Raw genomic sequence first — 26,192 nt, 5'->3', positions numbered from 1 at the left:
GGAGGGTATTTTAGTAAATTCTGTAGCCTATTATTATGCCTATTAGAATGAATACAGTGGCATGAACAGTAAGGTAGCAGACCACAAGGCAGAGACCTAGATTCCATGTGCTAGTTTCTCCACCAACATGGAGCCGTAAGTCACTGGGTGAGTCATGTAATGCACTAACTCAAGTTTCCCCACCTACAAACTGACGACAATATCTGAAAATTATAAAGCACAGAGAACTGCCATGGTATATGTAGCTGGAGCTACTATTTTTACACAGTCACAAGCTGGCTGTAGGTAGAAACGTGCTGCCAAATTTGCTGTACACGATCCCCCCACATCCCCATTACCTTAAGCATCAGTTTTAAAAAAAAAAAAACCCTTCTTATATGTACCATACACCCCATACATAGAAATAAATACATTTATAATCCAACAAGACCAGGTTAAAAAAATCTTGATACAGGATTTTAAGACCAAAAACTAGTTAAAAGTTCTTGAAATGCTCTTCTACGTCATTATTTCATAGCTGAAGGATGATAGTGTTTGTCAGAAGGACATTTTGAATTTTCTACTACTAAAGAAATCTCTCAGGGATGTAAAAATATATTCTAGTTCATTGTATATCTTCGTTATTAAAAGCATAATTCAAATGTATTCATAACTACCCCAAATTGAAGCACCATTATTTAAAACATTTAAACTGTGGAAATTCTATAAAAATTAGTCTTAAACAGAACAAATCAGATAAAACTGTACACCAACATCTCTAGTAACAGCGTATCTCATATTTAAAACAAGGGACTAGTTCAGAGTCAATAACTTTATTAGAAAAAGATTAATACTAAAACTTTTCAATGACAGAGACAAATTTGTAACAGAAAGTCAGAGATACTTTATTTTCACTTCTAAATCCAAAGGCTAGGTATAGCAGAGTTGTAAAAATGGAATCCCACTTAGTCTGATTCACACAAATACTAACGTTTAATCTCGTTTTCAAAGTCCAAGAATGAAAACTTGCAATTAAACACTGAGCAAGCCACATATTTAGGTAATATTTCTTAAAAAGTCTTAAAGAAAAAAATATGATACAAGACCTAAGTTTTCAGTGGCATATATATGCTATTAATACATGTTCTGAAATCTGGTAGGTCACATCAGTCCTGAATTAATTTTTAATTAAAAAAACAAAAAAACTAACTGAGCTTTATACTTTTTCTATGCCACTATAGTTTTCTTTCACCTCATTTTAATGTCGATCTTCACTTTATGCCGTTTTCAGTTTTCTTCCAAAAATCTTCGAACAGTATTCCTACAAGGCAAAATTTGGGGAAAAATGATAATTAGACAACATGTAAAAGGCAAATTTTTATGACTAAGTGGCCCAGTCATTAACTGCTAATTAATATATGTATATGGAATGTTTGTATTCTTTTAAATTATCAAGGCATCAGTGTGGTCTCTTAAAGCCATATGCCTGTGTATGCCTGCCTATGTGTGAATGGCTCACACAAATTTAACACTATACTGCTGTCCTAGAAAAGGAATGTCATCGACAAATCAACTAATTGGTACTTCCTTTCATTAGGAATATTTAATCCCATGCCACTAGCCCAAAGAATGAACAGTTTCCAGGTTTTAAGAACTCTTGTAAAGCCTGACTTTTAATAGTTCTTTAAAAACCCAAATTCATTCTGTATGGTTCATCAGTTCTTTGTATTTCACAGTTTGAAGGTGGCTGTCCTTGCTATTCACTGCTGCTTTAAATGTATCAGCCAGTGATTATTCCTATTATACCTATGGCTGACTGCAAATTCTCCTACACAGTAGGAAATATTAAACACATACCTCTTAAAGACTTGAGAATTGCATTGAATGTAACAAGGCGAATAATATGAAGTGTTTATTGTATTTAAAATTCTTTAAAGATATCTAATTCTGGGCACCACTGCATCCCTACACACAGTTGAAAAAAAATTCCATTCTGTTAACATTTGATTATAAGTTTTCACGCAATACACAAAAAACCCCTCTGTGCTTCTTGTAAAGAACAAAAAAGATACACAACAGTTAAGCGTAAAGATCACAGGCAATAGCATTCAAACATGGATGTGGGTAGAGAAAGGAGTACCTGGCATGAGTACCTGCTTAGTTTGACTGAATCCTTGATTTTTAATTTGGCTTTTCATGGGCCGCTCACAACACCAACGCTGTGTGAGGTATGGTAGTCAGCTGCAATAATTCATAAACCCTACACTTCCATCAATCCAATGCTACTGGCTCTCGAGTTACAGAACAAACTGCATTAGAATGCAAGGCAATAAAGCAAAAAACTAGAAACATCCTTGACAAAGAAATACTAGCAGTTTAATTAAAACAAAGTAGTCCAACATGTGCCTCAGAAATATTTAAGTTTATAAAGCATATGTCTCTGCCAATGTACCAACACAAGATGGACTTAATACCAAAAAGAAAAAAAAAAAAACAGTTCAACCTTTTTATTAAAAAAAAAAACAAAAAAAAACAAAAAAAAAACAAGAAATGACAGCAAAATCCCTAAAAAAAGGATAATTAACTTTTCAATGGCGACTACATTACAAACGTTGGGTAATAATTTCCAAAGAGGCACACTAATGGGGGGCACGAGTCTGCTACAAAATAGCTGAGACAAAACAATGTACCTCAAAATGTTTTGCAGGACTACACTGTCTTTTCCTTCAGAAGATGCTTTTGTATGTCTTCTTACTCGGCTTAGTTCCATCTTCATCTGTGCATACTTACGCTGCACTGTCAAACAGTAACAAAAAGCCCTAATCAAAGTGAGAAACAATACACTTACCTCTGTCTGATCTGAGGTCTTATCAGATCAGTTTTAATTGGACTGAGTGTCACCTTCAGATTTAATGTCTTCACTGGTCCCATTGACCTCATTCTTAGTATCACCTTCCTTTGATTCAGTGTTTGTGTCTTCACTCTGTTTTTCTCGACTACTGGACTTCACACTACTTTTTTTATCATCAGATCCCCTCTTTTCTGCCATAAAAGAAGACATTGATCGTGGATTTTAAAGTAAAATACAATACATACATAACGCTTTGAAAAGTGAAAACAATTGAGAGATGAAAAGACAATCATTTCCTATAGACTGCAAGTAACAGTTTGATGAATCTATCAAAGGGATAAAATTTGTAATTTATAAAGGAGAGAGAGGGCAGGACAGGGAATTAGAGAAAGCAAAAGGTAAAATCGTGGGCAAATTCTCTCAAACTGGTGAGAGGTACACGTAACACCAAGTCACTGCAGAATCTAAAACTTAAGTAGATTTCATTTGGGGTAAAGAACATCAAAAGGCAATGGGAAAGGTATGAAAGATAGTACAAAAAAACTGTGTTCACATTAAGTTAAAAAAATTAAAATAGTAACTGCAAAAGGTGAAAAAAGGTGAACATTTTATAGGCATGTTTCTCCAACTATATATTTTTAAATGCAAAAGATGACTTATACCTACATATATTTGAATACCCAAGAGGAACAAGCCCAACAAAAGAAAGTGGATCTTAAATCCCATTCCAAATACTGAACTTCTGTGCTTTGCTAATAAAAGTAACATATGTGCCATCTCAGAATTGTTTTTCCAAAAGGAGGAATTAAAGTTCAACTCGGCTGCAAATGAAGGATGAAAAAAAAAAAAAGTCAACTTTTCCTTCTGTTTTCTTTGGAATGGTGAAACGCCAGACTAGAGGCAAAAAATGGTACATGGAGCAAGTATTTTGTAGCTTTTTCAGTTCCAAGTATTGCCTAACAAAAGATTTCTACCGAAAATGTTAAAGCAAACTATCAACACAAACCTTCTGGAAAAATTATTTTTCCCCTTAAAACTAAGTTAAGAATAGCTGGTCTAGCAGAGTACTTCATAAGACAGAAACAGGTTTTAAGAGAAGCGGAACCCTCTAAGATTCTAGACAAAGTGTTAAGACACAACATTAAGTAACTGGGAGAGGGATGGTAATGAAAACAAAATATGGTATGGGGGTGGGGGGCACTCATTCAAAGAACGTAAGAATTGAAGATCTTATGTGAAGGAGCATATTCAGTCCATAACACTTGCAAAATGCACGAAGCAACGTCCAAGTAGCTGACTGCAGGACTTGCTTCACGTCTGTCTGTCCACTTATGAGAACTGCGCCAGTACAGTGTGCTCTAACTGACCTTGTGGGAAAGTCCTCCCTTTGTGCCTTATGGGCTTCTCCGGTGCACAGGTAGCTTCAATGAGGAAGAGTCGTCTTGTTGCCCCGTAGAGGACTAGTAGTCAGTCCAATAATCTTATCTTCTGCCCTATATAAATATGGTAGATCTTAATAGTCCTAAGGACATCCACAAAGTGTGGTGGACTTCAGGGCTATGGATTAAAAAAGGAACCTCTCTTGACAAAGAGAGCACCCTAAATTGGTTGGTGGTTAAGAAAGATAGGTTTGTGCAAGAAACCACTTTTCATTTGTGGAGTCAGATAAAGTGCTTTCATTACAGCACATGGAGTAGTGAGCTCCCTCTTATTCATCGCCATTATCAAATGCTTGCTACTGCTCATATCTGACCTCAAAGTTCAGGCCTTCAGTTATTTATACAGGAGTGCCTAATTGGCCACACGGTATTTTCAAAAGCCAATAAATCATGTCACTTCTAAAAGAGATCCCAACGTTTAAAATAAATCTATAACGGCATACCCAATCTTTCAAGATGGACCAGATGCAGAGTTTTCTCTGAATCAAGTCTTCACTCCTTCCTCCACATCTCACCAGGAAAATCCCTTTTTGTCCATAATCTAAACACAATGCAGCTTATTTTACTTAAACAAAAGTTTGATTATATTCCACGATGTCATCATTACAATAAGGATCAGAGTTTAGCAATTCAACTCATCTTTTCTGCTCTCTCTAGAAATTATACAAACTGTTTTTAAGTCAGACCAGTGACATTTATTGCTCAACTTTGATCCCAGATAGTTATGAAGGCTAGCTAGCTTTTGTCCCTGAGAACCAATGCAACTATTTTAAGTGTCACAAATGAGGATACAGCAAAGAGCTTTAGTTCTCAGAGAGAAGTGATTAATTTCATCTCTGACATCCTTATCTGGCTCTTGAGAGTTGACCCATCATCCCCAAAATATATTATACAGAAAGTCTTGCAAAAAGGTTGGGTGAAGCTTTCTTAAAACTTATATAGTCAGTTAACTCTGGGTATCAATTGCCTTTTGAATCACAAAAGTAATTTCTGAACTTAAATGGCAAATACTAAAGCTCACAACAGCAAGTTTTAAAAATTACCCTGTTCCCTACTTTTTAACATTTGCTCCATGTTGTAGAAAAAGTGAATATATGTAAATATTTTTAAAAAGAGAAGGTGCACTTATCTGAGGAAAAATAAAAGACAACAAAAAAAAAAATCCATTGTTTGTGCTGCTAGTTTCCTAACTCAGTTAAACCCCACAAAAACCATAGACTAGTTTCATAAAAGAAAATAATGAGTATCACATACACATCTAATACAATAAATTCAAACAGGAGCACACATATTATGTTGGTGATCAAACATGGACACAGATAGGCAGAACAGGATGGAACAAGCAGAGCCAAGAAAATTAGAAATAAGCCCTTTCTCTCATTCCTGAAAACCATGCAAAGCAGAATAGCCCAGTCAATACAAAATGACAGACGCACGAAGAATCTGAAGAAAACGCAGAAAGGCAACCCTAATGATTAAAAGAATTATCGTTCAATGAAGGCTAAGTTGAAAGATGAGAATATCCTTGTGAAAACATGCCAAAGACAAAATGAAAAAGTCCATTAAGAGTGCACAGTGAACCAGATACTGGAATGCCACAGAAAACCAAAGGAAAAAGTAGAGGGGAAAGAGCATGTTGCTTCAATAAAAAACATGGTAAGACACATGTAAGGCATTCAACTACTGCAAACTTAGAAGTACTGAGTTAAATGAATGCTGTACATGAGAACCAATGCAGTAATGTACATTTACTCTGCAAGACATATTATGGAACACTGCAGCAAGTACCAAAAAAAAAAAAAAAAAAAGTTGCCAATAACCAAGAACTCTACACCTTAATAAGGCTAAAAGGTAATGCAATACTTGGAAGAAACTAAATGATAAGCCTTCAAGTTATCAATTGAAGGATGTGACTTTAACATGTTCTAAGAAAACACCAGGCCAACTGTCATTCTCACAAATCAGAGCAGGAGAGGGAAGAATAATGCTTGTCTCCTACTGAATGGTATTCATCATAAGTGAAAATGAGTATAGCTTGAAGTGGAACTCTGCCTGTGTCTGAAGAAAAGTGAGTCGGTGGGGAGACAAGAAAGTGAAAACATTCTCTTAATAAATTAAATTCTCATAAAAACTAACCTTTCTCCTTGGATTTTCTATCTTGTTCTCTGTCCCGACTTTTGCTCCTGTGCTTATATGACTTTCGATCTCGGCTTTTTGATCTTCTTCGATCCCGACTACGAGATCTATGCTTTCTTTCTGACCTATCATGGCTTCTGCTTCTTCGTCGATCTCTGCTTCTTAAATAATTTGAAACAAAAGGAAAGCAATTTCAGCTGATATTACAGTGATAAAAAACCTTGAAGAATTACATACTGTTGAATAAATAAGATTAAAAGCAAAACTTACCCTTAAAGGCAAAAGAATAGAATCTACTATTAAAACATATTTACATTAGAAATCTTAAGAACTGAAAATTGAAAATCCTTCTAACTTCAATTTTTCAAATAGGTAGCCCTACCCAAAATAATTTTTAATTTAAATGTCTTGGGTTTCCCCGGTGGCGCAGTGGTTGAGAGTCCGCCTGCCGATGCAGGGGACACGGGTTCGTGCCCCGGTCCAGGAAGATCCCACATGCCACGGAGCGGCTAGGCCCGTGAGACATGGCCACTGAGCCTGTGTGTCCGGAGCCTGTGCTCCGCAACGGAAGAGGCCACAACAGTGAGAGGCCTGCGAACCGCAAAAAAAAAAAAAAAAAAAAGTCTTCTCAGAATCAATAAGAGAAGCACTTAAAAGACCATCCAATACACTGACTTCCTAATAAGACTGCATCAAACCTCCTTAGACTGCCTCAGAAATAGCAATGAAGTTGCCTCGAAGATGGACTCGTTCAGATTCAACTCTCATAATCCATCCTCACACTTAATGAGACTTAAGAGGGTCAAGTACCAAGGAATATCACTAGTAATTACTACTGTTTATTGCGCACTCACTATATGTCTGGCACTGTTTCATGTGTTCAATATACCTGCTTCGCCTTCTTTCTCTACTTCGTGATCTTTTGTGGTCCCGAGACCTGCTGCATCTTCGGTCAGAAGTTCGGCTTGAGTGACGACTCCTTGATCGACTCCTCTTTCTTCTTTCTCTGTCTCGAGCCCTTTCTTTTTCTCTTTCTTCCTCTTCTCTTCGTCTTTTCCTCTCTCTTTCTTCCCTTTCTCTCTCCCTTTCTTTTTCTCTTTCTTCTCGTTCTTGTTTCTCCTTTTTTAAACGCTCATCACGATCAGGTTCTTCAGTTCTTTTTCTCAATTTTTCCTAAGGAAATAGAGTTTGATTTTTTTTTTTTAGAACTATATAAAGACACTGTCAAACAGTGGCTACCTAATGTGAAGCATTTTTAGACCAACTTATGGAATTTGATGCCCTAAAAGTGAAATGGAGAAATCTCAACACCATGTATGTACACAAGATATTATTTGACTAAACCCTCAGGAATATTCTTTCCCCAAATTCCTGGCACTACAGAGTAAAAATAATAAAGTGCTTTGCTAATCTAATAAATAGCAAAGCATTATAGGGATTATCGCTACCTCAAATAACACAGTCCGCAAAAATATCAACGAGAGATTTATATCTGTGTCATCAATTTTTAACCATATTAAAATAAAGTACTAGCTATAGCTAAAATACATGTTTATAAGAAACTTACTTTTAATTCTTCTACAGTAGCTTTAATTTTGGCATAGCCCATGTGCTGTTTTCCCATCAAATGGTCATCTACCCGGGACTGGGCATCTCCCACTATCAAAAAGGCTCCACACACTTCACAAACTTCCATTTGTTTTTCTTGGGCAGCAAAACTTTCAATTGTCTGAAATGATAAATCAGTTATTATAAGAATATCTGAGGAAGACAGAACAAACAAATCGCCCCAAAAGTACTTAACATTTAGAATAGATTTTTAGTTTTGTCAACTGCAACTTTCCACTTCCCCAAAGCCATAATACTGAGCAGCAACTTTTAGAGAGAGGAAGCATGACAGCAGCAATCAACTTTCCACATCACCCAAGAAGTACTGAGACCCCATCCCTCAACTCCAACAAAGAAAGAGCTACCTATACCACCTCGAAAAAGCTACCTATTTTAGTCTGAATTCATTTCTCGCTTGGTTCAACAGGTTAAAAGTGTGGACTCCATATTAAAAATGTTTTTCAAAATCATTAAGGAATTGAACTCACTGAGTATAATCTGAACATATCCTTTTAATATTTGGGAACCAATGACCAATTATATTCTAGCATCAATATCCAAAACATGTATTTTGTATGTACATATACATACACTGATACAAAATACACTGTATCAAAGACATATCAAATACATTGACACAAAAACATGTATCAATATCCAAACATTATATTCTCTAACTGAAAGTTAAGAAAGTAGAAGGTATTATTAAGAGTATACCAATTCTGCACTAAGGTAAGTACAAACTGAGTAATTTGTTCTAACAAAAAATAAATAAAACCCAGGCCCAAATCAATACTTACGATCTAAGGCACAGGTTGGCAAGCCAGCGGCTTAGAGGCCTGTTTTTGTAAAGTTTTACTGGAACAAAGCCACATCCAATTGTTTATATATTGTTTAAAGCTGCTTTTGTAATATAAGAGCCTTTATATTACAAATCTTGTGACCTGCAAACCTAAAATATTTACTATGTGGCCCTTTAAAATAAAGTTTGCTGACATTAGAAAACTGTTCTCAAATCAGAATAGATCCTAGTAATTCACAGTGAACAGCCTGGGTAAACCAAAATGAGGTTGCTACTCACCGAAGTTGTGGACCTAAGCAATTCTCTCTCTTCTTTTAACTGTTCAACTAATTTCATCATTCCCTGGGCTTCTTCTACTTTTCCTTCAGATCCTAATTCTTCAATCTAAGGGGAATTTAAAAAGCAGTCAGGATATCTTTCTAACCACACTATCCAAGTATTTTTCTTTTTACCCCAAGCTTCATTAGCATTTAGCGGTTGTTTTGGGTCTTTTTGTTTGGTTTCGTTTAGTGAAGCCTGCATTAATTATGTATACTTGACAGGAACATAAACAGCAAATTTCTAAGGTGCACAATTTCATAAGGTTTGACTCCCATGAAAGCAACACCACCATCTAGATAATAAACATATCCATCACCCGAGAAGGTTTCCTCCTGCCCCTTTGTTGTATCTCCTCCCAAAGCAACCCCTGATCTGCTTTATGTCACTATAGATTAGTCTGCATTTTCTAGAATTTTATTTAAATGGAACCATGCACTTTTTTTTCCTTCTGTAGGGCTCTGGCCTCTTTCACTCAACCTAATTATCTTAAGATTCATCCACACAGTTACATGTAATTAATTCCTTTTTATTACTGAATAGTGTATCACACTGTATATAGATCGGGGTCCCCAACCCCCAGACCAAGAGTGGTCCGTGGTCTATTAGGAACCTGGCCACACAGCAGGAGGTGAGCAGCAGGCGAGCAAGCAAAGCTGCATCTGTATTTACAGCTGCTTCCCTATCGCTGACATTACCACCTGAGCTCCACCTCCTGTCAGCATTATGGTGAGCTGTATAATTATTTCATTATATATTACAATGTAACAGCAATAGAAATAAACTGCACGATAAATGTAATGAGCTTGAATCATCCCGAAACCATCCCCCCACCCCCATCTGTGGAAAAACTGTCTTCCATGAAACCGGTCCCTGGTGCCAAAAAGGTTGGGGACCGCTGGTATAGATACATCACATTTTTTTTATCCATTAACCTACTGACACTCACATGAGTTCTTTCCAGGTTTGTCTGGGGTGTTACTTGCCTAGTATGAATAAAGCCACTATAAACATCGGTATACAACTCTTTGTGTAAACATATGCTTTCATCTCCCTAGCAGTGTAATGGCTCGTGGTGCCTCTTTTAACTTTTTAAGAGAGAAACCTTTTTCCAAAGTGGCTGCACCATTTTACATACCCCAACAGCGTAAGATAGTTTGCCCAGCTCTCCAATAACACTTGATATGGTCAGTCTTTTTAATTTTAGCAATTCTAATAGGTGTTCAAAAAGCATCTCACTGTAGATTTGTATTTCCCTAATGTCTAATGACATTGAGCAACTTTACATGTATTTATTTGCCGTCCTTATACCTTCTTTGGTTAAGTGTCTACTTCAAGTATTTTCTGACATTAACGCACACAATTCTCACCTGCTGCAGGAGTACATCGATTTTATCTGTTAGAACCTGAATTTTTTCTTCATTTTTGCCTGTTGGACCAGCTGCCTAATGGAGACAACAGAATGTTTTATCAACAACTAAAATACAGAGATAGACGTTCAAAATCTCAATACCATCCCTACTATTTTGAAACGCTGAATCACAAGGACAGTAACTCAGTTGCCTCAATTTTTGTTAATCAGCTGCATATTCTGTCAGTTATTTATATCTAAGATCAAAACCTTATGATTAGCAAAATCAATATTACATTTACTAATAAAGACTGAAATTTTAAAAGAATACAAAGTAATGAATGAACCTGAACACAAGTTTCAACACTAGGGAAATCTCTGGGTTTCCAGAGAACAAGGACACTTTACAAAGACTGTAAATTAATTTCATACTCACCCCAGATGACTGCTGGTTTTGAGATAATGCCAAACGAGCATGGCCTCGTCTAATTCTACGTTCTACTTCTGCAAGTAAGCTCTGTAAGTATCGAAGAAAATCTCTCTCATAGCCAACTTTCATAAAACGAGAACTCTTCTCATACCTAATAAAAATGAAAACAAACAAGCACTGCTTTCCTTCCAAATCTTTCTTGATTACAACTCTCATATTCTATCTTAACTAATCTCATGGACTACTGCGTTTAGACTGAAGGCGTAGGGAATTCCCTAGCGGTCCAGTATTAGGACTCTGTGCTTTCACTGCTGAGGGTCTGGGTTCAACCCCTGGTCAGGGAACTAAGATCCTGCAAGCCGTGAGGAGCCATCAAAAAATAATAATAAAAGAAAAAAAATAAAAAACAAATGTGATATAGAAAAAAATGCTTAGGCTTATTCTTGGCATACAGTATGTACTCATATGGTGATACTACATAAAGCTGCATCACTTTGTACCACCCCCAACTAATGAAGAGGACCTCTGTCCAACATTCATTTTACACGAATTTCAATTATTTCTTCAATCCTTGTCCCCTTAAAGCCAAATAATGATGGGGGTGGGGGGATGACCCCCCAAAAGGTAACTTACTGTTTTCGCAGATTTTCATCATGAATTTTTTCACAAGGCCCTGAAAGAACAAGAAATATGAAGGTATAAATTATTGAAGTTAACTTTTCTCTTGCTAAAACAAAAGTTCTTTTTAAAAAAGGAAAGAAGATCCATTTAATCACTGAGTAGTCTGTAGACACCTAAATTAAGCCTACTGAATCATGAAGCGACATACCCAAGTAAGCACATGAAAAGTGTTCTCCTTAGTCTTCAAGATGAGTATAACACAGAACTACGTAAGAGAAGAAAAAAGAGGGAGTAGGAGGAATGAAAAAATTGTTCCTTACTGCCACCAAGAAGAAAACTGGGATGAAGGCAGACCACTGGTCTGAACCACGAGCGCCATTTTATTAATTTCGAGTCTCTGTGAATAGTACAAGACTAGCACCCTAGTCCTACCCCTTACCATCTCCAAAAGGCAACCAATTTTGACCCTTTTAGTTGTATCTTCTGGAATTACCTCCATATTTCTAAATTTTATGCTTATTTTGCTTTTTCTTGGTTTATCCTAGGCATCAAAAATTTAGGTTAAATAAACATTCAGTGCTTATATTTTGATTATGCAAGTCCTACATTAACTGCTGAGTCAAACAAAAGGTGCATTATAATGACACTTTTGATAAACTTACTGGAATTCTTTCTTTTGTTTAGTCTTTTCTATGTCTCTATTTCCAAATTCATCTCAAACACTTTAACTCAGCTATAAGAAACTATCTCAATACCAATGACCCTCAAGATTCAAAATATATCAGATAATCAGCTTTATTTTCTTCCATGAGCTTTCTGTCCTGCTTCAGCCTGGGCTGCTTTTTTTCTAAGCTCACTAATAGAGTTGTCATCCTTAGAAATTCCTTTTCTGGTCTGTACTGAAGTTTACTGGATCTCTTATTTCTCTCCTTGGTTTACGCCCATGAGTTTCCAGAGAAAAGGTGGTAGATAAGTTTGTTGAGACCGTGCATGTCTGAAAATGTCCTTTTGTTTGGCTATATAGCTAACCTAGGTAAAAACATTTTTTCATTCAGAATCCTGAGGGTGATTCTGCAGTGTCTTCAACTTCCAGTGTCATACTGACAAATTTGAGGCCATCCTGACTGATAATCCTATGTGCCCCACCCTCACGCCTGGTGTTCTGGAATTTCACAATGGTGTGGATCTTTTTTCATTTGTTGTACTGAGCTCTTGAAGGACTCACTCAATCTAGAGGGTAAAGTCCTTTAGTAATGCAATATTAAAATTTCCTCCCTTCTGTTTTCTCTATCTAGAACTCTTAATTAGCTATTAGAGGACTGGACTGATATAATTTTTTCAAATTTTAATTTTTTATCAACATTCCACAAATTAATTTTATCCTCAAAACTTTCCCCTGATTTTATTTCAGATTTCTCTAGTTCTAATTTCTAAGAACTCTTCTTAGTTTTTCAAAACTTCCCTTTTAATACAGCATCCTATTCCTCCTGATATGTTCTCTTATTTCTCTGAGGATACTGAATTTAGTTACGGCTTTAAAATTTTTTTTCTTCTGTTTTCCCCCATTATCCACCATATTCCACTAAATTCTTTTTTTTCTGTTGGTTTTGGTTAATCTTTTGTGCTTGAAGGTTTTCTTCAAATGTCTGACTGGTATTCCTTGGCTGGCAAAACACTTCCAAAATCTGACTCGAAGTTGGTATGCTCAGGCAGGGTTTGTCAACTAACGGGCTTTACCATAGGAAAATCGGGCAGCAAGACTTTCTTTTAGGAGATTCCCCAAGGGTCAGTACCTGTAGATCATTTCTCTGGAACTGTTCACTTTCTCTAAAGAATCCTCTTCTCTTCTGCCTGGGGAAAAACATCTGGCTGTATCCTTCTAGGAACAGGGCAGAGGAAGGGAATGGGAAAACCTCACTATTGAAAATACAGACTCATTTTATCTCTTATAGTCTCATCTTCGTTCATTACTGCCCTATCCTGTATCTCTACTCCCAGTACCTAGATACATCCAGCCCTAATGTGCTCTTAATGTTTTAGGGCAAGCTGTTAATGTTTCTAGAATGATACTAGTTATGTACCATCCTTGGGAGAAGAAAATGATCAAATTTTTTTTTTGCATTTTGTGGCTCAAATGAACTAGTCTCTTTACCCCAATTTCTTCAGAACATAACCCCCGGGGTCTCCTGGGCTGTAGGGGTGGGAGACAGAATCACCAGATGCACAGGTCTGACCACACAGACTAATGGTTCTCAACAAGGGCAGTTTTGTCCCCAGGGGTATCTGGCAATGCCTGGAGGCATTTTTGGTTGTCACAATTGGGAGATGTTACTGGCATCTACTGGGTACAGGCCAAGGATGCTACTAAACATCCTACAATCCACAGGACAGCCCCTCCCACCCCCGCAAACACAGAATTTTCCAGGTAAAACTGTCAAATGTCAAGGATGAGAAACCCTGAACTAGACTAATCTCTGGTTTTCAGCCCCATGATTCAACTCTGCCTTCTATGGTACCTGATGCCTCCAAATCCTGAGCCTGTCCAGGGTTCTGCTGATCAAACTCTTTCTTCTGTTTAATATCCCCTTCTGCAGGCTTTTAGGGTACAGGTTTCTCTGCTATTCTTCCATCCACTTGTCATCTTCCAAAAATGTGCTGACATCTCTAATGTTATCTCGACTCTTCCATTTACACCTTTTTTGTTTTTAAATTTTCATTTTAGTGGAAGGGTTTCAGGAGGGAGTGGAAATAGATATGTATATTCAATTAAGCCACCATGTTTAATTAGACTGACATTTATTAATACATTCAAAAAACTAAGCCAGGAAAGAAATTACTTTATCAACAAACCTTTAAGAGGAAACTTCTTTTCAAAATTATAAAGTATCAGTTTCTCTTTAATCATAAATTCGATAAAAGTTACACAGAACACTTACTTACCAAGATCAGAACGAGTGTTTGTGAACAATTCCGCAGGACAAAAGCCACAGAGATAATATTTACAAACCTAGTGAACAAAAACAAAGGTAATTTAACTTTTTGAAATTGTTTGGTTTTAGAACTATACCAGAAAAGGGTGCCAAATAACTATTTTCTCATTTCATGATCTTCATCTTTCAACCAAGTAAGTTTAAGAATAATTTCATTTGTTAAGCCATTTAGTTAGGTAAATTAATGACTTTCAGACTCCTGGATTCCAGTACAAGAAATGCAGGACTGACAGTTACCAGCATTTTCTATTTCTATAATTACTTCCTATTTCTATTACAATATTAGAAATCACTGCCCTACTCCCAAGCAACAAAAAATATTGGATAAAGACATCCAGAAAAAAGATAACTTTTTATTTTTAATTAAAAACACACAAAAAACATATTGTTCTTATTTTCCTAACTTTGTTAAAGACCAGAACCAATTTACAGACTAAGACTTGGAAATCACTGCCTAAATTCCAAATAACACTTATTTAAAGCAATCTGGTTCGGTATTTTCACTTAAAGAGATCCTGTAACAGGCCCTAAGGTGTAGTGGATATTTTCACACATGCCAGCACTTTACTGAGTAATTTCTATGGTATGAGGAAGAATTATTAACATGAAACCGACTTTTAATTCTCTCTCATTGGTACTTTTGTAACTCCTTCAGATATATTCCGAGACTGCTCTATCCTATGTTTAATTCTATAACACTGCAAACCAAAACCTGTTAAGCAAAATTCCAAAATATCTCCCTTCATATAACCCTTCATTGTTATTGGGTAAATTTTCAATGTACAACTATAACACAGGATAGAAAAGGTCTGCTAAATTTGAGATTGAATGAGTTTTTTCGAGACTCTTAGAACTGGATGTTAAATCTGAAATAGATTGTTTTTTGCTTCAAAGGTCAATTGTTTTATACTTGTGTGAAGCAATGTGGTTCCATAAGCTGTGTCCAGAAGAACGAAGGTCTTATAAAGAAAGGTCTCATAAAGAACAATGAGATTCAAAAATCATGTCTAAACAGATTTAGTTTTATATCAATATTATCCTGTTATATGTAGCCATATGTCATAGTATCTTTGTACCCTTTTCTTTTCTTTAGAAGTTCTAACACTCGATTTTAAATTATTAAAAAGGCTCTGTATGACCACAAATAACATGTTGGCGAGGATGTGGAGAAAGGCGAACCCTTGTACACTGTTGGTAGGAATATAAATTGGTGCAGCCACTGTGGAAAAACCGTATGTAAGTTCCTCAAAAAATAAAAATAGAACTACCATATATGATCCAACAATTCCACTCCAGGGTATATATCCAAAGAAAACGAAAACACTAATTCAAAATGATACATGCACCCCAATGTTCACAGCAGCGTTATTTACAATAGCCAAGATACGGAAGCATCCTAAGTGTCCATCAACACATGAATGGATAAAGAAAATATGGTATATATACACAATGGAACACTAATCAGCCATGAAAATTTGCCATTTGCAACAACAAAGATGGACTTGGAGGGGATTATACTTAGTGAAATAAGCCAGACAGAGAAAGACAAATACTGTATGCATTTGTGGAATCTTTTTAAAAAAAAAAAAAAAAGCAAATTAGTGAATATAATAACAACAAAATAAAACAGACTCTGTGATATAGAGAACAAATGGGAAAAGGGAGGGGCAAAATAGAGGTAGTGTATTAAGAGGTACAGACTATGATGTATAAAATAAATAAGCTACAAAGATATATTGTACAGCACAGGGAATATAGCCAATATTTTACAGTAACTGTAAATGGAGTAAAATCTTTAAAAATTGTAAATCACTATGTTGTACACCCGAAACTTATATAATATTGTAAATCAACTATACCTGAATTTTAAAAGGGCTCTATGCATGCAAATGTTTTAAAATGCTATATACTTTTCTAATTATTAAAAAGTCTGATTTCTTAAATTTTGCATCCACTTTAAGTGTATCAGCAAAATACCAATGCCAACATTCAGTTTAAGAATCTCTTTCAGGGGACTTCCCTGGTGGCACAGTGGTTAAGATTCCGTGCTCCCAATGCAGGGAGCCCAGGTTTGATCCCTGTCAGGGAACTAGATCCCGCATGCATGCCGCAACTAAGAGTTTGCATGCCACAACTAAGGAGCAGGCGAGCCACAACTAAGGAGCCCGTGAGCCGCAACTAAGACCCGGCGCAACCAAATAATTAACTAATAAAAAAAAAAGAATCCCTTTCATTTGGGGGAAGGAGGACAGAGACAAAGAGGGTATGCTACTTATCTTTCAGACTATTAACCCTGGTTCCAAGGGCCCAAAAATTATTTAACAAATTTCCCACAATTTTAGTAGTTATATGAAATAGGTTAATAATAGTTATTACCAGCATTTACCATTACTTATAGCTACAAATTATATGGTTTTAATTATATTATTTAATTTTAAAACTAAACTTGGCCGTTCAGCCCTCATAAGTATAAAAGTTTACTATCATAAGTATGAAAGTTATTACTATCACTATGCGTTTTGCTTTCAAGTACATATGTAAATATAAGACTACTGTTCATTAAAACAAAAGGAATAGGGCTTCCCTGGTGGCACAGTGGTTGAGAGTCCGCCTGCCGATGCAGGGGACACGGGTTCGTGCCCCGGTCCGGGAAGATCTCACATGCCGCGGAGCGGCTGGGCCCGTGAGCCATGGCCGCTGAGCCTGCGCATCCGGAGCCTGTGCTCCGCAACGGGAGAGGCCACAACAGTGAGAGGCCCACGTACCGCAAAAAAAAAAAAAAAAAAAAAAAAAAAAAAAAAAAAGGAATAAACATCTCTATGGTCCCTCCTGACTCTTAAATATAACCAAATACAAACTTGAGTATTTCTAGGAAGGAAATCCTTTTGGAAGTATTTCCAAATAGTACTTATAGAATCTTAGTTTTAATAACATTTATCACCAAAATCAAACTGACCTGGGTCTGAACTGGGATTTACCACATACTGTATGACTTAAGTTTTCTGTAAAAGTGGGGATGACTACTAACTTCAAGGTTTGTCATAAAATGTGTTAATAAATTCTGGTTTATAAAACTAAAATACCTCTGATTTTCAGAGCTATTTAAAGTTTTATTCTTAGGACTTCCCTGGTGGCACAGCGGTTAAGAATCTGCCTGCCAATGCAGGGGACACGGGTTCGATCCCTGGTCCAGAAAGATCCCACATACCACGGAGCAACTAAGCCCATGCGCCACAACAACTGAGCCTGCACTCTAGAACCCGCGAGCCACAACTACTGAGCCTGCGCGCCACAACGACTGAAGCCTGCACGCCTAGAGCCCATGCTCCGCAACAAGAGAAGCCACTGCAATGAGAAGCCCGTGCACCGCAACGAAGAGTAGCCCCCGCTCGCCGCAACTAGAGAAAGCCCACACGCAGCAACGAAGACCCAACACAGCCAAAAATAATAAACAAATAAAATAAATAAAGTTTTATTCTAAACTCTAAGCCTTATTTATATAAATAGTTTTCCAAAAAACAGTACATTCTAAGTGGTCAAAACTCTAAGTCTAAATATACTATGTCAGGGCTTCCCTGGTGGCGCAGTGGTTGAGAGTCCGCCTGCCGATGCAGGGGACACGGGTTCGTGCCCCGGTCTGGGAAGATCCCACATGCCGCGGAGCGGCTAGGCCCGTGAGCCATGGCTGCTGAGCCTGCGCGTCCGGAGCCTGTGCTCTGCAACGGGAGAGGCCACAACAGTGAGAGGCCCGCGTACCGAAAAAAATAAATAAATAAATATATTATGTCAGTTTTCCAATAAAATACGTGAGTGAACACACTTAAATCTAGTAAGTACTGTATGGAATTTTAATTTTAAACGGCATTTAATTTGAAAAAGTAGAAAATGACACTTCAACAATCATTTAACACTATGTGCTAAAAATGATGCTTGAAGTATCAATACAAGACCATGTTAAGACTCACTCCTCAAGAAGCTCGGTTTAGTAGTGACACAAAAACTAAAATGTACATGCATCACTAGAACAGACAGGAATTTAGTCAGGAATGTCAAGTGGTGAAGCTTGAACTGGTTAAGTTCAGAAGTGGAATGACAAGACATTCTAGGCATAAGGAAACATGAAAAGACAGACATAGCAGAGTATGAAATAGGCAAGTTGAAATAGGTATGCTTGGAGAGGCAACGTACTGCAGAGTTTGAAACGTGGCCGCCACTTTTCAACTGTAACTCTGCCTTGTGTCCTCAATACAAAAAAAGGAGACAATAAGTATTTCACAGTGGGATTGTAAAATTTAAACTCTCCATTTACTGAATTGGGAGAAATGAGCAAATAAGTCTGGTTTTTTAAATACTACCCATTACTTTTTAAAATGTCTTTAGGCACTATGTAGATCAAATAAGGCATGCCAGCAGGTCTACCTATAATTTAGTCCAATCATTCCATCTGAGATGAGAAACTGAGATCAACCACATGACCTGCCCTGAAGGCATCTAGCTACTTACAAAATAGAGTTTAAAACCTATTTTCCTAATTCTTTTCTGTGTGCTCTTTCCACTCTCCAATTCTCCTTAAGATACTGTTGTGAAGAAATGGAACATCAACACATTTGTTATTCTACCCAATAAACTCTAGCTACTTAGACTGCTTCTTTTAACCCTTCCCAGGGATTGAGGATGTTTAACTAAAAATATTAACAGTCTTTGACTCAGCAAGTCTTTACTAAATGTCCATCATGGACCTAGAAGTCTGATAACCAAAGGTGGCAAGGCGGAGCAGAGTTCTCATAACATAATTGTGATTCTCTTGATAAATTAAGGTAACACTAAAGACCAGAAGAGTTCAATCTCAACAGCATACTTTTCACTACCACTCAAGAGAATGCAGATACAACCAATCTTAGGAATGTGACTAGGAAATTTTAATTCCAAGTTTCCATCACATTAAACAAAGTCAAACTGTCAAAAATTAAAACAATATCTGAAAATAAAATTCAAAAAAGTAAAAACCTGGCATTAGATACTCTGTTGGGAAAAGGAACATTCCAAACATTACTAGAGTTGTGGGACAATTTCGCAGCATCCATCAAAATGACTAAGTAAAATATGCATTTAACTTAGTCATTATCTTTCTAGGAATCTATCCTACAAATGATTCAGCTACATGTATGAGAACATTCATTGCGGATTGGTTGGTAATGGTAAAAGAATTTGACATAATCTACATATCCACCAGGAAATAGTTAAACTAAGGTAGATTTTTTTTTAAATTTATTTTTGGTTGTGTTGGGTCTTCGTTGCTTAACGCGGGCTTTCTCTAGTTGCGGCGAGTGGGGGCTACTCTCAGTTGTGGTGCGCGGGCTTCTCATTGCTGTGGCTTCTCTTGTTGCAGAGCACGGGCTCTAGTCACGCAGGCTTCAGTAGTTGCAACACGCGGGCTCAGTAGTTGTGGCACACAGGTTCTAGAGCACAGGCTCAGTAGTTGGGGCACACGGGCTTAGTTGCTCTGCGGCATGTGGGATCTTCCCGGACCAGGGCTCAAACCCATGTCCCCTGCATGGCAGGCAGATTCTTCCTTGCACCACCAGTGAAGCGCTAAGGTAGATTTACATGTACCAATGAGGAAAGATTCCACAGTATAAGTGAAAGTTGTTAAGTATATATTATAATTTATATAACATTACATTACTATATGACAACTTTCACTTCTATATCTGTGTCTGTAAATTACTAGGAAAGATCTGGAAACATACATAGAAATTTTTAAGCTTTTCCAGGGGAATGTGACAATAGGAAGGGGAGACAAGGTCAGACTTTTGCTGTTTACTTCTAATTTTAATCTTTTATAGTAAAGCAAGTTTACTTTTGTAAAAAATCATTTTAACAACTCTAAATCAGAGGGGACGTAATAATAAAATCAATTCCTAACATAGTAATTAGTCATGGTTCACTCTTTTTTATCGCCTACACAAATTTCTTGTAAAATTTTAATCAATTTTCCACAGCAGCTGAGATAGTAAACATCTCTCTCCCACTAAGAAGCCTTCAATTATTTCCCAATGTCATTTAGTCCCAACTTTTAACAAGGCTTATAAAAAACATTCAAAACAAGGTTCCTGCTCATCTATCTACACACCTCCTCCTCCAAAAACAAGGGCTTCAGCTCTAATACCATTCACAATTTCTCAGGCCTAAGATTCTCTCCAGCCCCTAGTAACATTTGTCTTCTCTCCCTCAGGCTAACTCCTACGAATCCTTTAGGTCCCAGTATTTAAAGTCCACTTTAAGAGGCCTTCCCCAAGTACCCCAGTCTGGGTTAAGTGCCCCTTTCATGTGTGCTTTTCTAGACCCTCTACTTTCCCCCACTGTGCTACAAAAGCCCATTACTCCTTCATAACTGCTACCAAATGACAGTTCTCTCAGGGAAAGTGCTGCATCTATACTATTCGGTTGTACATAAGAATGATACATTTTTGTGTCATTCAAAATAATCTGTATTATTTGTATCATCCAAAGTAATTATAGGAACTTCCTCAATTTACAAGAAATGATCAGAAAATTAAACACATTTCATAAAACAATGAAACACTGTACACTAACATAAGCTACTTTCTCCCCTTGTGAAGAAATCAAGTCTAATGAGATACCAGGAATTCCCTGGAAGTCCAGTAGTTAGGACTCCGTGCTTTCACTGCTTGAGGGTCCAGATTTAATCCCTGGTCAGGGAACTAAGATTCCACAAGCTGCACGGTGCATCAGAAGGAAAAAAAAGTCTAATGAGACAGAGACAGAGACAGAGACAGAGACAGAGACAGAGAGAGAGAGAGAGAGAGAGAGAGAGACATGGTTTCCAAAAGGCAATCAAATATTAAGGAAATACCTTAATATTTTCAGTCTGATAATAATATTGTGGTTATTTATTTGTCACGCTCCAAAGCATGCAGAATCTTAGTTCCCCAACCAGGGAGCGAACCTGATGCCCCCTGTACTAGCAGTCTTAACCACAGGAATGCCAGGGAAGTCCCAGTCCTTATATTTTAGAGACAGATAATGATGTCTTTAAGGTTGAAATGATAGAACTGCTTCAAAATAGTGAAAGAGGTAGGACATACAGAGGAAATAATACTGGCCATCTGTTGATAATGTGTCTCACTGGGTATGGTTACATGCAGAGTTCATTCCACTATTCACTTCTGTATGTGTTTTGGAGAGAAAAAAGCAAACAGCAGTTATATACACAAAATATAGGCTGCTGGCAATTCCAAGAAGCCCAACACTTACCATGTACTACAGAGTGGGGCAGGAGATGTCTATACTTCTGACAGAAATAACATTTTGGTGACTATGAATTAAAACTGTCTAGTAGGGCTTCCCTGGTGGCGCAGTGGTTGAGAGTCCGCCTACCGATGCAGGGGACACGGGTTCTTGCCCCAGTCCGGGAAGATCCCACATGCCACGGAGCGGCTAGGCCCGTGAGCCACGGCTACTGAGCCTGTGCTCCGCAACGGGAGAGGCCACAACAGTGAGAGGCCCATGTACCACACAAAAAAAAAAACTTTCTAGTAAAATACCTGTAGATGCCATGCGGTATATTTACTCATTTTTTGCTTCCAATTTCCTTCTTAGATTCTGAATCCTTTTTTTCTTGCGGTACGCAGGCCTCTCACTGTTGTGGCCTCTCCCGTTGCGGAGCACAGGCTCCGGACACTCAGGCTCAGCGGCCGTGGCTCACGGGCCCAGCCGCTTCGCGGCATGTGGGATCTTCCCGGACCGGGGCACGAACCCGTGTCCCCTGCATCGGCAGGCGGACTCTCAACCACTGCGCCACCAGGGAAGCCCTGAATCCCTTTTTTAGATGTTAAAAGTCACAAGTAAAAATGTGGACAGTAACTTAACTGTTTTTTCTTTTCTAAACAACTTTCAGTGTCAGTGACAGTATCTGCTAACATTGTGAAAATTTTAGAAAAGAACATTTATTTCAATTCCCTTCATAAATTAAGCCTTCATTGAAAAGAGGGCACACTTGAATTTGAAAAATTATGAACAAAGTCTCATTTTACATATTATTAGAATCAGAGTTAAGTCAACACTTAATTTCACTTTTGGGTTGAGATCTACAATATAAAATCCTCAATTTGAACTACAAAGTTCTTTTTATATATATAATAATAAAAGCTCCAGACCAAACTTTACAATTCCCTACAATCTCAACTCTTCAGATGATCAGAAGGCTACCAATGCCTTCTCTATCAAACGCTGAAATCTTTGCATGTGAACACTAACCAAAAGGTGCTCACACAAGGCAGGTAAAATCATATGCTTTCCTCATTACCCTGGTTGTTTAGGATTAACAAAGCAGAGCAAACTGCTTAACGCAAAAATACTAATCTCAAGGAAATGTAAAATATTAATCAATGAGGGAGGAGGGTGTGTCAATGAATCCTTGGAACAGTATTAAAGCTGATTTGACTTGAGTTGAAAACTACTTTAGTTGAACACTACTTTCTCTCAGATCCAAAGGTAACAATCTACAAAGTTGGAAAGGCCTGTAACGTAAAGCACTTTCCCTGATAGTGGTTACATACATCTTTACAAATAAATGAAAGGTCAGTAATTTGCATCACAGACGCATCCTTCACTTAAAAGTGAGTTTCCCCCAAGTGCTTCTAGTTCACAATTAAAAACCTAGTATTGGGCTTCCCCGGTGGCACAGTGGTTAAGAATCCGCCTGCCAAGGCAGGGAACATGGGTTTGATCCCTGGCCTGGTAAGATCCCACATGCCGCAGAGCAACTAAGCCCGTGCACCACAACTACTGAGCCTGCGAACCACAACTACTGAGCCCGCGAGCCACAACTACTGAGCCGGAGTGCCACAATTACTGAGCCCGAGTGACACTACTGAGCCCAAGTGCCACAACTACTGAAGCCTGCGCACCCAGAGCCCGTGCTCCGCAACAAGAGAAGCCACGACAATGAGAAGCCCGTGCACTACAACGAAGAGTAGCCCCCATTCGCTACAACTAGAGAAAGCCCACACACAGCAACGAAGACCCAACACAGCCAAAAATAAAAACAAATAAATTTATTAAAACAAAAAAACCTAGTATTGACACTAAGGAGGTGGGTCAGGAAGCAGTAGTTCACAAGCTTTAGAATGCATAAAGATGCCATTTTAAAAAATGCAGATTTCTGGGGCCTTAATGTAGACCTATCAGAATGGGGGTGGGTGGGCGCCCGAGAAGTACAGATATCTGCATTTAAAACAAATTCCAAAGATCAGTCTGATGCAGACATCTAGGAATTTTTTAACACTAAGGTAAAGCTTCTATTTCATTGTTAAACAAAAGGACCCCACCCAGCTGAAATGGCTTTCTGCATCCAGCGCAAGTGTGGCAAAGAAAAATTTCCAGATAGAACAGGAATGCAAAAATATTTGGGGGAATTCCCTGGTGGTCCAGTGGTTAGGACTCCACGCTTTCACTGACTAGGGCTTGTGTTTCATCCCTGGTCAGGGACTAAGATCCCACGAGCCTCGAGGCGTGGCCAAAAAAATAAAAAATTGAAATATCAGGTTACAGTGACGGTGAAACCCTTACAGTACATACTGGGGTTGTCTATTCCTCCAGGATTTTAGCACTAACAGCCAACAACATACGCAAATGACCTGGAAGTGATGCCACGAGCTTCCCCAGCTTTATAAAACTCTATAGTAATTCCTGCTTATTTAGAAGAGGCCACACGCTGGTCTACACCAACCTTTCCTTGCAGACAAGAATCTGAAACACCAGCAACTGACTTTTTCAAATCCCTGAATCTAGAATGAAGTGCAACTTGTCATTAAAGGCATAAAATATTTTAACAGCACCACAAGTTTAAATCAGTGAGAAGCACTAAAAGGAAAAAAAAACCCTGAAAGGAAAACAGATTTATTGAACTAAGATGACATAAAACTTAAGTTGCTTTTCTGACAGCCTCATTATTTATGTTATAAACCCAGCACATGTAATGGAATATGGCAATAAAATACCACCAGGAAAAAAAGTTTCTCCACAACAGTTGTTCAAAACCAATTAGGCACAGACATAGGCTGCTCCAGTTGATGAGCAATCAAAAGGAATTTTCTCTCTGTAATTCAAAATAGATAACTGTCCTATTTGCCCATCAAGTGAATCATAATGTTCATTTTTTCTTTTTGCAAAGCTTAGATTACTGAGTGAAGTGGTAAAAGAAAAAGTTGCTTCACTGTGACAAAGAAATGCCTAGAAAAGAAAGAATCAAGGCAAAAGACACACTCTATGAATTCTACCACAACACTTCATACTACTGTGGAATCAGGCAGCGCCCACTTTAGTCAAACGCTTATTTTTTAAGGTACTGAAAAGACTTGTCTAGCACCAACTTGTTTTCCCGCACTGCAAGAGAAATTTTATTCTGACCAAAGCCTATGTTTAAAATGAGTAAGCAACTTCAAAAAAAAGGCATATTTGTTTATTCCTTCATATTTTGATTAGTAATTGCCTTTAAATTATCTTGTTTGATTACAACCACACGTAAAATTAAATTCTACATCTACTCTTCAGGTAAGACCTAAAACAAATGTTACACACCGTGTTCAAAACACTAGATAAACATCAGGGTATTTGCAGAGAGCCAGTTTCATAGAACTGTGGAAAGTGAACAAGACCACAAAGATTAGGTTTAGTATCGCCATTTAACTTGCCAAAAGACCTTGGGTGAGCCTCTCAAGTCTCATCTGTGAAACCGGGTTTATAATTATTTACCCCTACAGGGTTAAGAGAATCAAATGAGTTTCATGTGAAGAAAATGCCTTGACAATTATCTACATGAATGGCTTACTAGACCGTACTGCTATCAAACAATATTTGTAAATCACGGTGAACCCTACCAAGTTATGACCTCTTTTAAAATTTTATTTCCCCATGTAAGCGTCGAAACTGAACCATTACTGAAATAATATACTGTTACGATTTTTACCACTAATGCTGGCCAGAAATTTCAGTCTAAATACGTCGCTCAGCCCAAATAACGGTAGAATTTGCCCTTTCCCCTATTTCACAATGAAGTGAAAACTCCAGAGCCTATAGATGTTAAAAAAAAAAAAAATTCCTTCCTTTCCCGCCTTTCCCTGCCTGATTAAGGTGCTTTTCAATTCTGCCAAGGGTCTTTTTGACTTCCTTGATACTTAAACAACAATAAATCATCCCTTATCCTAGGATCCAGAAGGACTCCTCCCTCCCGGGCTATCCTCCCGGCTCCCTCCGGCCACGGGGTCAGACACTTGACCCCGGGGCGGCCCGGGCCCCAAACCGCGCCGCGGCCCCGGCAGGCCCCAGTCCGTTCCACTCCCCTCCCCCACGGCGCCCGGGCACAGGCCCAAGGCCCGCGGGACTTACGCTCTCGTGGTCCCACCGCACGTTGCTGCGCTTCTCATCCGGGGCGAGGTTTCGGTCCCGGCCCATTAATTCATCCAACAATTGCGCGGCCGAAATCATGGTGCTTTCCTCGGGCGACTGCTCCCACCAGCCCTGGCACCCACCAAAGAAAACGCCGGCGACACAGTCGCCAAGCTCTCCAGCCCGCTCCCGGCCTAAAAGCCTGCGCTAAACAGGAGCCGACAAGACAAAATGGCCGCCGCGCGGACGCCTTCC

At 38.1% G+C, this 26,192-nt stretch overlaps 1 protein-coding gene across 5 annotated transcripts; it reads right to left on the bottom strand.

The window, feature by feature from the left end:
* Positions 1–796: 796 nt before the first annotated feature.
* LUC7L3 (LUC7 like 3 pre-mRNA splicing factor) lies at positions 797–26,144 on the bottom strand. Of its 5 annotated transcripts, XM_082861719.1 has the most exons (12): positions 25,938–26,144; positions 14,476–14,542; positions 11,548–11,587; positions 10,921–11,065; positions 10,504–10,578; positions 9,095–9,199; positions 7,973–8,134; positions 7,295–7,578; positions 6,406–6,566; positions 2,881–3,021; positions 2,670–2,775; positions 797–1,300 (listed from the first exon to the last, which is right to left on the bottom strand). In XM_082861719.1, exons 1-12 carry the CDS (start codon positions 26,034–26,036, stop codon positions 1,267–1,269), a joined length of 1,419 nt encoding a protein of 472 aa, XP_082717845.1. In that variant the 5' UTR covers positions 26,037–26,144; the 3' UTR covers positions 797–1,266. The 5 variants fall into 5 exon arrangements, with proteins under 5 accessions (XP_082717845.1, XP_082717847.1, XP_082717846.1 ...); XM_082861721.1 differs by lacking the exon at positions 2,670–2,775 and having other exon boundaries at positions 2,828–3,021; XM_082861720.1 differs by lacking the exons at positions 14,476–14,542; positions 25,938–26,144 and adding exons at positions 13,329–13,414; positions 14,052–14,225 and having other exon boundaries at positions 797–2,775.
* Between the last annotated feature and the right edge of the window lie 48 nt (positions 26,145–26,192).

The sequence above is a fragment of the Leucopleurus acutus genome, assembly GCF_964270905.1.
Source record: "Leucopleurus acutus genome assembly, chromosome: 19".
Lineage (NCBI taxonomy): Eukaryota > Metazoa > Chordata > Mammalia > Artiodactyla > Delphinidae > Leucopleurus > Leucopleurus acutus.
This window is presented reverse-complemented; position numbering and strand designations above follow the sequence as displayed.